We start from the raw sequence: 18,387 nt of genomic DNA on the forward strand, positions 1-18,387 counted from the left end.
GTTGCCTAGCAACTGGGTCATTAGCATGGAGGGACCAGGGAAACGGCCTGAGGGCGGGAAATTCCCTCATGGCCACCATCACCCAGCGACCCTCTGGGGCCAGACAGGCCTACCTCGCAGGGTTGTTGTGAAGGCGAAAAACGGGATGTTACATTGTATGCAAGGAAGTGGAGACTCTGGAAAGAGTTGCAGAGAAGAGCAACAAAGATGATTGGGGGACTGGAGGCTAAAACATATGAAGAACGGTTGCAGACAATGGATATGTCTAGTTTAATAGAAAGAAGGACTAGGGAGACAATGATAGCAGTGTTCCAATATCTCAGGGGTTGCCCCAAAGAAGAGGGAGTCAAGCTATTTTTCCAAGGCACCTGAGGGCAGAACAAGAAGCAATGGGTGGAAACTAATCAAGGATGCAAGCAACTTAGATCTGAGGAGAAATTTCCTGACAGAACCATTAACCAGTGGAACAACCGGCCTCCAGAAGTTGTGACTGCCCCAACACTGGAAGTCTTTAAGCAGTTGTTGGATAACCATTTGTCTGAAACGGTATAGGGTTTCCTGCCTAGGCAGGGGGTTGGACTAGAAGACCTCCAAGGTCCCCTTCCTTCCAACTCTCTTATTCTATATTCTAAAGACAGGCGCCTACGAACAAGTTAGATAAGAAGCCATCTGCTCCGATGAAAGGCACCAGAAAAAAACACCAAATAAGAGATAGGCGCCTCTCAAGAAATTGTCGACCCCACGGAATGGCGAAAGAAAAAGAAATGACTTAAATGAAGTTACAGTGGGTCAACCGTGTGGAGGAGAGAAGACGAGAGGAATGCTAGAAACTAATGTGCCAATAAAAGTAAACACATCAGTAACAGAGCCCAAGGGTGGGAGGGGTCTTGAGGACCCCTCCTCTCCTTCAGCCAGCAATCCAGACTGGCCTACCTAGCAGGATTGTTGTGAAGCTAGGGGGAAAAAAAGGGTTACATCTATCCCAGGAAATTTATTTGACCATGTGAAGGAGGGAAGGTGGAAGCGATCAATAAATACAAATCAATGGAAGCCATAAATGCTTCCCAGGTACCAAAAGGTACCACAAGTGACCGAGACAGCCGAGTGCTGAACCACCAAGGAGAAAGTCCACATTGTTTTTTGAACTTGGCATCCTGAAAGGAAGAGGCAGTGGGGGGGGGGGCAGCAGCCAAGCTCTGTACCTCCCCCTCTTGTTTTGAGGAGGGGCTGCTCTGAGTCCTCCGGGATTGGGCGGCCTATAAATTGAGAGCCGAGGTGGCGCAGTGGTTAGGGTGCAGTACTGCAGGCCACTTCAGCTGACTGCTATCTGCAGTTCAGCGGTTCTAATCTCACCGGCTCAAGGTTGACTCAGCCTTCCATCCTTCCGAGGTGGGTGAAATGAGGACCCGGACTGTGGGGGCGATATGCTGACTCTGTAAACCGCTTAGAGAGGACTGAAAGCCCTAGGAAGCAGTATATAAGTCTAACTGCTATTGCTATTATGAAATGAAATGAATGGGAGGATTCTGCATTTCATCCCTGGAGGAATCCACCTGGGCACCGACATTCGAAGGGCCTGGCGATCCAGCGGTTCGTGCAAACCAGCATTCGGGCAATCTTAACCCAAATGGAGGATTCTGCCATCCTGTGCGAATTGAGATTTCCTATTCAAGGTATTCAGCAGTTTCTGATTACTTTCCTTTTCAAATAATTCTTCCCTTTTCTCTATAGAGTTATCCCAATAGGTAGGAGGACTGCTTCTTAACCCTGGTAAGTTTTAGGAGGTGTGGGCTTCAACTCCCAGACTGGCTGGGAAATTCTGGGAGTTGAAATCCACACATCTTAAATTTTGCCAAGGTAGAGAAACACGAGGAGATCTAACTTTTATTTTAGCTGAACAATTTCCCCCCTGCTTAGGCACATGGCTTGATACTGCTACATTCTGTGATCTGTTTCTTTTAATCAGTAATGCAAAATCTCCCTTTCTCAGGAATGGGTGTCTTTTCAGATAATCCCATCAGCTGGGGGGGGGGGAACTTCCATGGAACAAATATGCTTTAAAAATCTGTTATCACAGATGGGCACTGAGTTCACACATTCCGCTAATCTCCATGTGGCGAATAAACTCCTATTGAGGGTTTGTTCCACAAATGGCCTTTAAAACAAACCAAGGTGGATTCAGTAGGTGGATTAAGACAAAGAAATGCTATTGCTTCCACGTGCTCTGCATGTCTGGACTTTTATAGGAAAAACTGTGATAAAAATTGATTAGGTCTGATTGGTAATCTGTGAGTTGCGGTTCCAGATGATCAGGTGTTTGGCTGGGGATTTCTGCTTGCCGTCTTCCTCTTTGGCTACTGTGGGGAAAAAAAGGCTAAAAGAATAAGAGAGACTTAGTTTAGTTTTGGCCAAGAACTTGCATTTCATTATCTTAGATGCCATTAATATAATAAACAAGGTTGTGGGTCTATTTAAATCTATATATGCATGTATGGTGAGTGTCCTCTAGCGGCTATTTCAGTGATAACATCATGCTACAGTACAAATTTTCCTTTCCTTGTCCATGAATAGGGTGGAGGAGAAAAATAATAATAATAATGCCGGTACTTGGAAGAAAAAGCTAGAGAAGCAAACAAGGTTTAAAAAAATAATAATAATGTTAGCGGATACAGCAAAATACCTAATGTCCCCTAAAATCCATCTATCTGAACGTGGCTAAGATTGAGAAGTAGCCTTAAAAAATACGATGAATGAAACCGTCATACATCTGCAAACGGTTTTCTGACTTGGTTGTACAAATCTTCTTTTAGACTACTACTATTTCAGACTGGCAACCTGTGATTACTGGATAAAAATAATGAGACATTGCTGATTACCTAGGTGTGAATTAAGTATCTGAACATTTCAGTTATAAAAACCTGGTGAGACAATTCAGTCATTGCTTTCTGAAAATAACCGGGTGCATCTCCCAATGATAAACGGAGGCTGCACAACTCAGTGGGTTTCGTCGAGGGTAAACCCCAGGGAGAAAGACTATGATTGCACAGCATGGCTTTGTTTGAAGAATCTGTTTCCTTTCAGTTAGTGGAACAAATCTGAGCTGTATCTGGGACTCTTGAAAACAACTTTGATGCTTGTATTATGTTTTTTTCATGATGCAATGAAATGGTTTTGTTCTACCCTTAAGTGTTTTAGTGCTATACAGGTGTTTTATTTTGGGAAAACTATTTCCCGAATCTGATGCTGGGAATTCAAGAATCAATATTTGCTTTATGTATGTATATTCTAATCAGACAACGCACCACACAAACTCACAATTTTGTTTTGATTGTGGTGGACTTGAACATTCAGATATTGCGTCTTGTATGGTTTTAGCGTGGTTTTAGCATGGTTTTAGCCTGTGTGCCTTTCAAAAAGTACACATCCACTGAGAGACGTGACAGCTCCAAACTGGGATTTAGCCCCCATCGCTTGTCAGTAGCCGGATGGCTTCAGATTCCAGCCAGATTTTGTGTACGGGTGATAACATCATTGACTATAAATGAATAAAATTACTCATGAGGCCACCATCTTGTCAAATGCCATGTCATGTCTCAGCAAGCCACCAAATGGAAGAAGGAACACTCAGTCTGGTTATTCCCACCCTCATGTCCAGCAATGCCACATTCCCTTCTTTCTTCCCCATGTGCTTTTGGGGGGCTGCATTGCTAATAGCACCAATAGACCAAGAAGGTATTTATAACTCTGGGGCGAACACAATGGGTTGCTGCCAGGGAAACAGGGATGCTAAAATCATTCCAACAATTTGTTTGGGGAACAAATTGAAAACCAGCAGGCCTGAAGCAGCAGGCCAGCTTTCCCCCTAGGAGAGTCCTGAGTTCAAGAGGCTGTGTTTCTCCCCCACAAGGAGCTCTGCTAACTGTAACTAGCAGTAACAATCATATGCCTTCGTAGGATTCGCATGTACTCTCAGGAGCAGCGCATTCTTGGCCGGTGCTCAGGAGCCAACAAGGCAGCTGTTGCAGCCCTTCTAAAGAGAGAGTTCTGGCTTGCTTCCCTGCACTCTGCGCATCATGTCAGTCGTCTTTCTCTGGTGTCGCTGGAATGTCGAGAGGAGGGAGCCAGTTGGAAGCCTCCTGGCCAGCTTCGGCCCCTTTTCCAATGACGACGTTCTGCTTTTCCTCTGCATACCTCAAACCCAAACTCTTAACTTTGTGGCCTAGAGCAGGGGTGAGAGCCAAGGTGGCGCAGTGGTTAAATGCAGCACTGTAGGCTACTGCTAGATCAGCAGGTCAGCGGTTCAAATCTCACCGGCTCAGGGTTGACTCAGCCTTCCATCCTTCCGAGGTGGGTAAAATGAGGACCCAGATTGTTGGGGGCAATATGCTGACTCTCTGTAAACCGCTTAGAGAGGCCTGAAAGGCCTATGAAGCGGTATATAAGTCTACTGCTATTGCTATTGCTATTGCTATTGAGAAGAGGTGAGGCAGTAACCCCCATCATGTGGGGATGAGCCTTTGGTTTCATGATGAAGGCACCAGGGTAGAAACCAGGAGTTGGTGAGTTCTAGTTCCTTCTTAGGCATGAAAGCTGGCTGGGTGTCTGTTGGAAGAAATGTCCGTCATGCTAACTTCCTACATGACTGGGCCAATAACTAGGAGGCAGTGAATTCTGGTCTTGCACAGGCATGAAAGCCAGCTGGGTGGTTTTGATTTTGGGCCACTCACTCACTCTCTCAGCCCACCCACCTCACAGTGTTGTGGAGATAATAGGAAGAGAAAAGAGTATTAGATATGTTCACTGCCTAAAAGTGGGCATAAAATAATCTTTAAAAAGAAAAGCAGAGCTGGGTGGTGTTGGTGGTGAGATTCCTGGAACTGTGGACTGTTGATATTTATTTCATTATGGTAACTATACGTTAGGACTTTCAGGAGAGCTTTCCGTCCAGTGTTGTCCCATAAGAATCAGTAGTCTTTAAAAAAAAAAACCTTTCCATCCACGATCTTAAACCTAGACATCTGCAAGTTGGTGCTGATTTGCAGAGCGATATTTATTTGCTCAAAGATGCCTGCTCTGTTTGGTCAATTGCAGTGTGTGAAGGAATGCAGTCAGGTGTATTTTGGCCTCTTGGTTTTGCAAACTGTCAGGAGGGTGGTATGGTACCTGGATGAACGCCTGATAACCCATCTGTTTGGGCCCGATATATAGACTTGCCCACCCATAAGGGAGCAGCTACTCTGCAGATAGGTAAAACGTAGCACAGAAACGCTGAGGGTAAAGCTTCAAGGGCTTGCAATAGCTCTTTTTCCCCAGGCGGGGGAGCCTGGCTCCTTCCCTGCAAGGTGGTTCTTACAAAACAGGACTCTTAATCTGGAATTATTACCTGCATCCCAGAAGGGAATTGAGCCTCTGTTGGAGGGCAGCCTCCTTCCGTTTACTGTGCCCCCAACCAAGGCCTTAACCAGCGGCCGGATCACAGTGTATTTTGTGAAGAACCTCAGGCTTTATTCCTGAGCTCAAAAATATCTTCAGATTTCAGCTTCCCATAAGAGCTTTTGTGTCAAAGATTTCATAGTTTATTCCAATGTTTCAGTGTTTCTCAACCTTGGCAACTGTAAGATGGGTGGACTACAATTCCCAGAATCCCCCAGCTAGCCATGGGGAATTCTGGGAGTTGGTCCATGGATCTTAAAGTTGCCAAGGTTGAACTCCCACGCTCTTAAGATGTTTAAGCCTATGTCTGTGGACATAAAAGGCGATGGGGAAATCCTTACTTTCCCCCCCTTCTTGCTAAGAAGATAAATCTGGGTGAAACCCAACCACTGTTGCCTCTGCTCCCTCCTCGCATTCCCTGTGACCTACCAGTGAGAATGACTCACACCATGCTTGTAGCAAGCCCATCCCTTTGGAAACACCTCTGTTTTAGCTGTGGCTCTTAAAAGCAGGAAGAAGAAGGGAAGAGTCTGCCTGGACATGTGCATTCTTTTCATTGATCCTAACTCCTAGCTAGGCCTGCAGTTAAACATCTCAAATGATGACACATCCACGAGAGAAGTAATGGTATTACTTCTGATGGCATTTGGAAAATTCTCTCTACAGTAAAAGACAATTCATGTAACCTACAGTAACAGTATTCTGATTTTTCTAGTTTTCCCCGGAGCAAATGATTTTATCAAGGAATATTGAGGGTCGCGCCCCCCACCCCATAATCAGGCTTCCTTTTGTGGAAAATCCACTTGATGAGTTTATTCCTTTTTAGAGGATGGAGCGTTGGCAGCTCTGGTTTGTTTTATCTGGACTTGGTTTGAGAGCCACGTGTGACTTTGTACCCTTTTCTCTCCTGGAAGCAAAAGGACTTCCGGAATATGATAAAGCTTACTAGCCCTTGGCTTTTCTCTGAGCAGGATCAGCTCTCTGCTGTTGAGTTTCTTGATTTCACTTTGGAAACTAGCTGGAATTTTATCTGGCTAAGGAAGATCAGATTTGCAGTGATTGGAAGGATAAACGCTACCAAGATCGTACTGAGATACAGCTAGTGGCCAGCAAAGCCCCTTTGGCTAATTTGCTGCACTTATGCAGATAGCAAGAAGATTAAAAGCTTTGATCTCACGCATCCATTGCATGGCAAGCCTGTGCGAGAGGGCTCCACATTATCTGTCTGTGCACCACAAAGCATGTAAAGAGCATGCAGTTGTCAAGAATAAGTAGAAAGCCGTTTGGGGCTCTTACCAAAGCTTTTAGCAAAATGGTTTCAAAGTCAAAACGTGTGTCAGAATTTCACTTTCCAGTTCATTATGTGCTGACTTTCTTAGCCTGAGAAAGTATACACCCCATCATCAGCAAACAGAGATGCTCTTAAGACCAACTGCTCTTCCAGCTTCCAGTTAAGCTAGTTTATTGTCATGCTGGTACACAAGAATCACAGTCAGCACTAAACTGGTGCTAGATAAAAGTCAACGGCATTCAAGAGGGGGTTAGGCTTAGTCTTAGGACATTTGTGGGAACGTGGGAACTGTGGGCTGATCGCTGTCTTGACTCCACCCCCAGTTCTGCCTGCTCTCCTCCTACAGTCGATGTTATCTTAGCAGTTATATCAACAGACAGGAAAGAGTTCCCTAAACTTAGTTTTCTTCAGATGTCCTGGGCTTCAGTTCCTCTAAGCCAGTGTTTCTCAACCTTGGCAACTTGAAAACGTCTGGACTTCAACTCCCAGAATTCCCCAGCCAGCATTTGCTGGCTGGGGAATTCTGGGAGTTGAAGTCCAGACGTCTTCAAGTTGCCAAGGTTGAGAAACACTGCTCTAAGCCATATGAAAATTACAGCAGAGAGGAGAAGCTCTCAGGCCTGCCAAGGTCCAGGTGGACATCTTCCCCAGCAATAATTGGAGATGCTGGTGAGCAGTTCTGAAGTTTGCTTCCTCCAGAGTAGTGCTAGCCTATTATTCCCTAAGAGAACAAAGTTAACCTTGATCCCGAAGGCCCACCCAGTTTTCTGGATGAGCTTTTTTAGAAATGATCCTTCCCTTCGGTTGGGTATCATGTTGGGTGAGCAGATCCTCGGGTCCTTGTAGAGAGAGAGAGAGAGAGAGAGATCTTTTAATCTGGTTGGGAAAGGTGAAACAAGCACTGAAGCTACCTTTACAGCGCAACATGGCCTGCATCAGAAGAAGCACTGAATTCTTGCAGTTGTTAGAAACCAAACCTCTCATTAATAGTAGGCAGAGTACAGAAGGGTCTACTCAAGAAAGAATCTCAAACCCTAGAAAGATGTTCCTCAAGTCAGAACATCTTTTTGCATAAAAGCTACACACTGTCTTGATCCCGTTAAGATGTCTCTTGGGCTAAGCCTTTTGCTCTGTTGCCTTGATTCAGCAAATATTCCCTATTTCCACAGAAGATTTAAACCCTGATACACCAGAGCACCATTTTAAAAATGAAAAAGGACTTAGTTTCGAGCCGAGGTGGCGCAGTGGGTAGAGTGCAGTACTGCAGGCCACTTCAACTGACTGCTATCTGCAGTTCGGCGGTTCAAATCTCACCGGCTCAAGGTTGACTCAGCCTTCCATCCTTCCGAGGTGGGTGAAATGAGGACCCAGATTGTGGGGGCGATATTCTGACTCTGTAAACCACTTAGAGAGGGCTGAAAGCCCTATGAAGCGGTATATAAGTCTAACTGCTATTGCTATTGCTATTAGTTTCATTAGTTGAACTAACTGCTGGTGAGACGGAGGAGACAAACCAACCCCTTTTGCTATCATATCAGAGTGCTTAAAATGGTCACTTTCATTGGGGCCATCTAGAAATGCCCACCCAAGTCCTTTTTATTTTATTTGAATGACGGCGTTGTCATTGCTAAGATCGATGGATTGATTGCTGGGTGGGCACGCATCCCTTCAAATCTATTTCCTCGCAGATTAGGTGGGTTGGGTTGGGACTGCCTCTCCCAGAATCCTCAGACCCGGCCTTTGTGCGTGTGTGACCAGTGAGAGTTGTAGTGCTAAGATGCTTGGAGAGAACCAGTTTTGACTTCTCTACTGCAGATCCATGTTTACAATATTCAGATTTTTGCGGGGCAGGTTGTTTTCGTAGCCTTAAAAAACCCCCAGTGTGGAAAGCTGGAGCAATAGCCAGACTACAGTTTTAATTGATACTAAATCAATGTTGCTGCTTTCTTTCTTTTTAATGTGGAGACGTAATACTTAAAACATCTTCCAGAGTTGGAAGAAAGAGTAAAAAAGGAAAAGCCGTCCTCAGCACTTAGGTTAAGATTGCAGTCCTAAGCATGCTCCCTTCTCATTCTCTAAAACCAAAGTCACTTAGGAAGCAGCATGAGCCATAGATGTGAAAATTCATCTCGGGCTACAGTATTTCCTTCCTAGAAACGCCAGACTGCTGCAGGTTGATAAGATTCCACCCTCTCGAGTTCTTTAAACTTAAAAATAAGTATTTTTTTGTGTGGGGGGGGGCATTGTATCCCTTTGGCCTGATGGAGCTGTTTGGAGGTTTTTGAGCCCCTGCCTCCAAGGAGGGGGAGGGAAGAGCGGCCGAGATCTGTGTTGGGAGGGGGGAGGGAGGACTCTACCTTCTGCAGTTGCTGTACCTTTAAATACAAGAAGCTGGCACGGGGGGGGGGGCAGAGACAGAGATGCTGGGCTCCCTTCCCCTTAATAAGCCAGTGTCCATCTAGTGGGGAGAAGAAGAGGGCGAAGGGACTCAAGTGAGTCGGGGGTCCAGGGCGGGGGAGGAGGCCGGAACGATGCGAGGCGCTCCTCGCCCCTCCCCGCTCGGAGCTCCAGCCAAGGAGCCCCCTTCCCCCCCGCCGGTCTTCCGCCTCTTCCGCCTCCCGCATCCCTTCCTTCTGCCGCCACCCGGCTGGTGCCAGGGCCCCCTCCCCAAAGGACAGCTCTGAAGGCCGACATGGACCAGCTCTGCCCGCCCGCCCGCCGGAGCCGAAGCGAGTGAGCTGCGAGTCGCAGCGGGGTGGGGCGGCCGGGGGAGGCGTGGGGAAGAGAATGAAAACAGTCTTTCGGGGTGGGGGGGCTCCGAGGGAGACGGAGCGCGCGCGGGTGTGTGGTGTGTTTGTCTGTGTGCGAGGGAGGGAGTGAGGTGGGGGGGCGAGAGAGTGCGTGAGATCGAGACGGTCACAGACACTGCATTGCTGCTGACCCGGAGGCTCTCCCGCGAACACGCCGCGGGCAAAATGCTGCTTTGCCCAGGAACGGCGGAGCAATTGTGCCAGCCGAGCGGCAGCAGCAGCGGCAGCAGCAGCAGGTGGAAGGCACCGCGGGGGCTGTGAGACCCTTTGTCTGGTCTGTGGCGTTGCTTTCTCGCTTCCCCCCCCTCCCCTCCTGCCGATCCAGGAGCCCCCCCTCCTTATATGTTGGCCGTTGGCCTTTGCCCGCGCCGCCCCCTCCCCTCTCTGACTATTGCCCGGGGCGGCTCGAAAGGACCCCCGCCGGCGCCCCCCGGCCCGGCCCGCTCTGCCCCTCCCGGCCCCCGGAACCCTCGCTGCTCCGCGGGCCCAGGAGGGCTTTCTTCCCCCCGGCAGTAAGGCAGGAGGAGACGGATCCGGAACCGCTCCCCCCTCCCGCCTCTGGAGAGAATGTGCCAGCGGCCAAGCCCGGCTCCCTCGGCGGCTCTGGGCGTTTGGTGCATCGTTTAAGGGGGCGGTTTTTTTGTCTCCCCGGCTTTCGCCTCCCCCCCCCTCCCCGCCCCACCTTTTTGAGATTTTGCGAACTGCGTTACATGCATGTCCAGTGGGGGAAGGTTTAATTTTGACGATGGAGGGTCCTACTGTGGAGGTTGGGAGGACGGCAAGGCTCACGGCCACGGCATCTGCACCGGCCCGAAGGGGCAAGGCGAGTATGCGGGCTCCTGGAGTCACGGCTTCGAAGTGCTGGGCGTCTACACCTGGCCCAGCGGGAACACCTATCAGGGCACCTGGGCGCAAGGGAAGCGCCACGGCATCGGCGTGGAGAGCAAAGGCAAGTGGGTGTACCGAGGCGAATGGACTCACGGATTTAAGGGACGCTACGGGGTGCGCGAGTGCACCGGCAACGGGGCCAAGTACGAAGGCACCTGGAGCAACGGACTGCAGGATGGCTACGGGACAGAGACCTACTCGGATGGAGGTAAGCGGCGGCGGCGGCGGCTTCCCCACCTTCTCCTGCCGGCTGAAACGCTGCGCGCCGCCCTTTTAGACCCACCTGCTGGGTGGGGATGTTTTTAAGAGGCGGAGGAGGAGGAGGGCATGAGGTCTCCGGCCTTGCCCTGCGTTGCTAACCTCCGTCCAGTCCTTGAAGTTCAGCCGGCGCCGGAATTAAATCTTGCTGGTTGAAAGGAAGGCCTCCTTCCAAGCCGGGTTTGCAGGCTGGAGATGGCTCAGACTCCTCCTCGTTCAGCTGCTAAGAGAATGTCGTCTCTCCACCCGAACCCAATTGGGCATAGAGAAGGTGGGGGTCAGCAAATAGGTCTTGTGTGTTTATGTCTGTGCAAAGAGTTCCCCTTCCTGGTTCTGAAGGCTCCCGGATCCAGGGTGGGTTGTGGGAAAGGAGGAGAAAAATTGCAATCAGAAATATGCCATCAGGTTCCCCTTGCTGCCCTGAGTCTGGGGCATTTTGGAAAGGGCTGGCATAAAACCCCTTCAAGGGATAGGTGGCTTCTGTTCAGTAGGATGAGATTTGCTCTGTGGATTCGGTCTCCTGGACCAGATCTGGGGGCCTGCGGTTTTATTGGCCCCGTTCAACATCTCCCTCCAGAGAGGAGCATTGATGAAAGAGAGTCTGGGCCTCCATTCACCCCCACCGCTAACCCCACAGGATACGATGGGACGGAAGGGTTAAAGTCTTGCTCTTAAACCCCCCCCTGCCTTGGCCAGGCGATTCTCTCCAGGGTCAAACTGTATTGCAAACTCTTTCCCCTTTTTTTAATTTCCCTCCAAGTCTGGCGCTCCACTCCATGGGTCCGCAGTTCATTTGATAACCAGTTGCAATTCACAGAGGCTTCTTCTTGTTGAGAATGCGTGGCTGGCTGTATGTGGGGCACCCAGAGGCTGGTAGGAACAGCTGCTTCTTGGCTTCGGGGAGAAGCCCCAGGGGTTATTGCAGAGGGAAGGAAGGTGGAGATGTGGACTGACTAAGCGGAAGCAAAATTAGCCAAGGCCAATGGAAGAGAGAAAAGCATTGAGGGCGAATGTAAGATTAAGGTCTGGCTCGCACAGAGCAGCTTTCCTCTGGAATGGCCTGAAATACTCCATCTCCGGTTAAGTGGCTGTTTCCTCTGTTAACCTTTCGGTGTGCAGGCGCCAGTCCTACTCACCCCATCGCTGGAGGAAAGCAGGCCTTTGGTCTTAATGTCACATATCAGCCTCTATCAATCCTTCCTTTTGCCTCTCTGCCGCCCTCCCCCTCTCTCTCCCTCTCCCCGGCGTGCCTGATTTCGAGCCGTGTTCGGCCAAGAATACATCCTCTGCTTTTCAAAGGGCCTGCGGGAAGAGATCCGGAAAAGAAAGGCCAAAGGGAAAATCTATTTCTGTGAAATAGAATTTGCTGATGGGAAGCAAAGAGGGGAGGGCAGGAACTGAGCAAACTTTATTAGATTTTTTTTTTTACAAAGGCAGGTGGCTGCGTCTGGGGATCCGTTTTTGTGAACCGCACTTGCAATGAAGCAAGGGAGGGAAGCTGAACGGGATACACTCTTCCTCTTTTGCTGTGTTTACATGGCTTATATCAACTCCCTCTCCCCCCCCCCGCCCGGAAACCTTCGTTCTCAGTGCCCAGGTTTCTCTGAACTCAGGGCTGAAGCTCAATCTGCATTTAATACCTCTGAGTGAATCCTCTAAAACTGCTCTTCCTGATCTGGTGCCCTGAAGGAATGTTGGGAGTGTCTGGAATGTCTTTCCACCTGGTGGGTTGCCAGGCTGAGGAATCTTAGTTCCCGAGTAGACGCTAGAAGAAGGAAGGTGGGCTGGAAGCATTCTTGGCCTACCCATGCCTTTACGCAGAAGCCATGCAGGCACGGTGGTACAAGTACTGCAGTGCTGCAATCCCCAATGAAACCTGAGGAAAAAAAATGCAAATATTCAACCAAAGAGGAGATAAATGTGCAGAGCCTCCATAACCTCGACGAGGCCGTGGCCTGCTTCAGACTCAGAAAAGAATCCGAGAAACAGACCTCAGGTTGATGGTGAAAATTGGCTCTGGGGAGTTGGAAAAAATCTACCCAACCCCACGGAGAGCTAATTGTGGGGAACATTGTTCAGGGCATGGAGTGGTTCTCATCCCACTGGTGTTCAGCCCGGAAAGGGGGCTACACAGAGCCCTCGAATTTATGTCCTGCTCAAATTCTCATCTCACCTATTTTGTTCCTTTATGTTCATGACAGTGGCAAGGGAAAAGAACCCATTTGAATTGTGGGAAAGCGCAAGGGGGGTGTCCCACTGAGCATGAAATCTCTCTTGGTCAGAGCCTCTTCTCTGGCCCTTCTGACAGTGACTTAGCAAACCTCCTACCTCTGGGCAGTAGAATTCCAGATGTATGAGGGGTAGTTGCATTACACTGGGAAAGGATGGCTCCCCGCCTGCCATTCAAAACGGAGGCAGGTCCTGGAAATTAAGATCCCTGTAGTTTCTCAGCCCATCTGCTGGGAGCCTTGTTGCTTCCTGAGATGTCAAAAATAATCTACCATATGCCATTTTTTTAAAAACTACAGACAGATATCAGTCTAATAAGCAGACCCACCTGCGCTGAGGATTTAGTAATATCAAAATAAAAGCTGTGGTGCCTTAACTCAAAAGTCTAGGAGGTAGACATACCGGCAAACGCCATCCAGAGGCCTTGCCTTTGCTGTCAAACCAGGACGCCCCACGTCCCTCAACTTGCTGTTGGAATAAAGGCTCCAAACAGCTCTGTTTTCCCCAGTGGCCCTGGGAAAACCTCACGGTCAGGAGGTTTGTATCTTGGCATTCCCACACAGCAATTCTCGATGTCTGGGCATTTGTCTCGCACCCCAACCTATTCACAGATGCTCTCATCTCGGTGTTTGAGTTGGGTTTCAGAAGGAAATCGTGGACGACTCTCCTGGAAAGGCGTAAGAGAAGTAGGGTTTTTTTTTCAGGGGCATCAGTGTAGCACAGCTCAGGCCTCCCCCACCCCTCTTTTCCAGACCCAACCTCTGGATCTCATAATATTTATCTTCACTCAAGCCCATCCTGTGTAAAGTGTGTACATAGCATCCCATCCTCCCGTTGACTCTTTGGGGGAAAAAAGAGAATGGTTTCCTAGACCCACTTCCTCGTGTGTAGACAAAAGGTTGGCTTTGTGACCCCTCCCTCCCTCCTCGTTTCTCTCGGCATTTCCAGCAGCGCCGTTTCTATCTTGAAAAGTGGGTCTGCATCACCCCAAAGTCAATTTTCACATTTCCAGGACGCAAATCATTGGAGCAGCCCAAACAATAAGAGAGGAAGTGAAGGAGAGCAGGTCTCCCTTTATGGGTCTCAGAATTACAGTCTGCTTATTTAAAAAAAAGAAAGCCTTCCAGCCGTTTCATGTGTCCTCCCAATCTCTGTTTTAGCTGCTTTATATTTGGAAGTTCAAGCATAGCTGGCAGAACAATACCAAAGAGCCCCACTCCTAGAAATGGTAAGACAAGGCTGGAGTAATTGAGTCAGGCTGATGCAAGTGATTTGGATTAACCGGGCCGGATCCCTAGAACAGTGTTTCTCAACCTTGGCAACTTGAAGATGTCCGGACTTCAACTCCCAGAATTCCCCAGCCAGCGAATGCTGGCTGGGGAATTCTGGGAGTTGAAGTCCGGACATCTTCAAGTTGCCAAGGTTGAGAAACACTGCCCTAGAATATTCAAATCCACTTCAGTGGAATGTCCAGCAATGGGAGCTTTTAAAAACAGGCTTGTTACAGGATTTCCTTCTTTCGCCTATCAATCCTTTCCACGGCTCAGGACCTTGGAGAGCACCTAACTCCCAGCCAGGCTGAAGGAAGCATTTTTTGCCCTACAGCACCTGTAGACTTACAACCCCACTTGAGCTCACGAGACGGCTGTTAAATGAGCCTGCCCCATTTTATGACCCCTCTTGCCCCAGTTGTTAAGTGAATCAGTGCAGTTGTTAAGTTTAGTAACTCGGTTGTTAAGTAAATCTGGCTTCCCTATTGAGTTTGCTTGTCAGACAGTCGTAAAAGGTGGTCCCATGACCTTAGGGCAGTGTTTTTCAACCTTGGCAACTTGAAGATGTCTGGACTTCAACTCCCAGAATTCCCCAGCCAGCGAATGCTGGCTGGGGAATTCTGGGAGTTGAAGTCCAGACATCTTCAAGTTGCCAAGGTTGAAAAACACTGCCTTAGGGCATTGTAGTTGCCATAAATATGAGTTAACCAGCACCCAGACTTTGATTATGTAACCCTGGGGATGCTGTAATGGTCGTAAGTATGAAAAAGGTCACACCTTTCAGTGACTTTGGTCACTGAATGAACTGTTGCAAGTCAAGGAATAACCTGTACTTTCTCTGCTCCATTTAAGCCTCCCTTTCTGAAATGGATGGTGGGCGAAGGCCTGTTGGGGACAGTGGTTCTCCAGAATTCTAGCCAGCATGGCCTTTATCCATGTTTGCTGCCAAACGTGGCAGTTACAGTCTCCACACATGGCATCAAGATGTGGGAGCTGCTCTCTTTTCAATCAATCTCTTTTCAAGCTGTGACACACCCAGGTGGCAGCCGTGAAGACAGCTGCAAATCTATGTCAAGAGATGTATCGGGTGGGCTTGGGTCCCTTGCAGCCCACATGGTGTCAGTTCCATCCTTCCGTGGCCCCTGGGGGTCCAGAGAACAGCAAGCGTGGAAGAAATGGGAGGCATATGAGAGGCAGAGGAGCCACCAGGGTTCGTCCGGTGCTTTTTTTGTAGAAGGTGAAACGAGCAGTTTGTGGGATTTTTGATAAATGACTTCACTGAAAGTCACAAGTCACAAGGGTCCTTCCTTCGCATCAGAAGGTGAGAGATTGGGAGCAGAGTCCATGCTCTGCAGACCATAGATGAATGTTTCAAGGGTAAGGTATGGCATGGCGTGTGGTGTCCCAATAACTACGGCTGGGCAAAAAATTACATTGGATTAAAGTCAATTTAATTAAAATCTTAAGAAGACTGCCCTTGGATTTAATTCTCCGCATCCCCACCCCCACCCCCCCATCATGCTCAAATGCTGCAGTCCAGGGTTTCTGGTGGGGTGGTGGGTTGAGAGCCCCCAGAACTCTCCAGCACCATGTTGGGGAAGATTCTTGCAAATGACATACAGTTTTCTTCTTCTTATCTCTCAGCTATGTTTTTTTTTTCCAGTAAGGCAGCATTAAAATAAAACCAATGCAAGTTTTTAATGTAAATTGATGCTTTCCAACTTCGGCAACTTTAAGGTGTGTGGAATTCAACTCCCAGAATCTCCAGAATATTGGGAGTTGGAGGACTGTTTGGGAAAGGATGCCCCGTGAGAAGCCCTTGTCTCTCTCGCCAGGCCTCTTTATATTTCGAGGCTTCTACGGAGATTAAGAGCTTAGTTTAACTAAGAAATGGGGCAAGATTAGAGAGTTTATGATGAGGATTACTGAATTTGATGATTAGCAAAGAGAAAGGGAGAGAGAGAGAGAAAATTAGGCAGATTCTCCTGTACTTTGTACAGGAAGCATATTAGAATTGATTAGCTCAATGGACTGAGAAGCTTTCAGCATTCTATAGCAATCGCAATAGCAGTTCGACTTATATACCGCTTCATGGGGCTTTCAGCCCTCTCTAAGCGGTTTACAGAGTCAGCATATCGCCCCCAACAACAATCTGGGTCCTCATTTTACCCACCTCGGAAGGATGGAAGGCTGAGTCAACCCTGAGCCGGTGAGATTTGAACCGCTGAACTGCAGATAACAGTCAGCTGAAGTACTACACTCTAACCACTGCGCCACCTCGGCCTGCTTGAGGATCCAACTTTGGATGAGAAGCCCTGATCTTGGTCTGAAGGGTAGAGCAGGTAGTGGACCCAGGTCATTTCACGTCTGGGAACAGGTCTAACATGTCGCAGTGGACAAAGCTGGTGGGGAAATCAGAGCTTCCCCGTGCAGAGAGGGTCCTTGACTTACAACAGTTTGTTTAGTGACCTTTTGAGGTTACAACAGCATTGAAAAAAGTGACTCATGATCCCTTTTCATGCAAGCGTTGCAGCGCCCCCGAGGTCACGTGATCAACATTCAGAGGTTTGGCAACTGCCTCAGATTTATGACGGCCGTGGTGTCCTGGGGTCACGTGATTCCCCCTTTTGCAGACCTTCCGGCAAGCAGCGCCAATGGTAAAGCTGGACCCCCTTAACAACTGCGGTGATTCACTTAACAACTGGTGCAAGAAAGGTTGTAAAATGGAGCAAAACTCATTGAACAACCGTCTCGCTTAGCAACAGAAACTTTGGGCTTAACTGTGGTGCTAAGTCGAGGAGTCTCTGTACCCACCGGCCATGTACATTTATTGCTCTTTTCAGAAAGAACCACAGAAGCAATCAGAATTAGAATAGAGCTGAAAGGGACCTGGGAGGTCTTCTAGTCCAGCCCCCTGCTCAGGCAGGAGATCCTGCACCACTTCAGACAAGCGACTATCCAGTCTCTTCTTAAAAACCTCCAGTGATGAAAATCTCCCACAACGTCTGGAGGCAACTTCTGTCCCACTGGTTAATTGTCCTCACTGTGAGGAAGGTTCTCCTCAATTCCAGGTTGTTTCTACGTCAGGCTCCAAGCGTGGTGCCCAACATCCCTTCCCCCCCCTTCCCCAAGAGCTGCTGTGAGGTTCTTGGGCACAGCTGGCCCATGTGCCAGTGACGTTCCCCTCGGGCACACGGAGCTCCTGGGAATCCGCGCCTCGTGCCCTCCCAGCCTCTTGCTTCTGTAGTATTGCCATAGATACAGCTCGCTCTGCTTCAGCTGCTCCTGAATCATTCTGGCGAGGCCTGCCTGGATCGCCCACACGGCTGCCGTTCGCTGCTCAGCCTCTCCTATCAGGGGGAGGGGACAGGGAGTCCTCGACTTACAACAGCTCATTCAGCAACCGTTTGAAGTTGCAACCGCATTGAAAAAAGTCAGTTATGACCACCTGACCCTTGCAGCAGCATCCCCAGGGCCACGTGATCAAAATTCAGACGTTTGGCAGCTGACTCATATTTATGACGGTTGCAGCGTCCCCGGGGGGTCACGTGATTCCCCGTTTGCGACCTTCTGACAGGCAAAGTCAATGGGGAAGCCCGATTCCCTTAACAACTGTGTTACTATGCAACGGTTCGCTTAACGGCTGGGGAAAGCAAGGTCGTAAAATGGGGCAAAACTCACTTAACAACTATCTCACTTAGCAACAGAAACTTTGGGCTCAATTATGTGGTCATAAGCTGAGGACTACCTGTACTGGTGGAAGAACCTTAACAGTTCGTAGCAATCTTGGGTTGGAACTTGGCACTCCAGCCTAGCCCATTTCCCCCCTAGACCAGTGTTTCCCAACCTTGGCAACTTGAAGATGTCTGGACCTCAACTCCCAGAATTCCCCAGCCAGTGAATGCTGGCTGGGGAATTCTGGGAGTTGAGGTCCAGACATCTTCAAGTTGCCAAGGTTGGGAAACACTGCTAGACCACCCAGTGTTCAACAATGGCTTGTTGCTTAATCTTGGTTATTTTGTGGAAGCCACAGGAGGACTTCAGGGTTCAACTGAGCCATAGGAATTTGTTGACCAGCCTGGAGGCATGGCCACCTGGGGGTGGATGGGGGCAAATGATGGCACCTATTTTGGTGATTGTACAACGAGGTCATGATCTGCAAAAGGTGCCATGCTATTTGCCTTGAAGCTCCATCAGTGTGTACAGG

At 48.9% G+C, this 18,387-nt stretch overlaps 1 protein-coding gene across 3 annotated transcripts in view; it reads left to right on the plus strand.

Moving 5' to 3' along the window:
- The first annotated feature begins 9,939 nt into the window (after nt 1–9,939).
- The window catches only part of JPH3 (junctophilin 3), a 41,852-nt gene continuing 33,404 nt past the window's right edge, over nt 9,940–18,387 (plus strand). For all 3 annotated transcript variants that reach the window (XR_015698443.1, XM_087728636.1, XM_087728637.1), the window contains exon 1: nt 9,940–10,630. Coding sequence is in view for 2 of the 3 variants with exons in the window: in XM_087728636.1 (XP_087584762.1) it covers nt 10,249–10,630 (382 nt within the window). In the remaining variant the exon portion in view is untranslated. The remainder of the gene's footprint in view (nt 10,631–18,387) is intronic.

Source organism: Thamnophis sirtalis, unplaced genomic scaffold (genome assembly GCF_051295495.1).
Source record: "Thamnophis sirtalis isolate CommonGarterSnake01/CBP01778 unplaced genomic scaffold, rThaSir2_p1.2 scaffold_14, whole genome shotgun sequence".
NCBI lineage: Eukaryota > Metazoa > Chordata > Lepidosauria > Squamata > Natricidae > Thamnophis > Thamnophis sirtalis.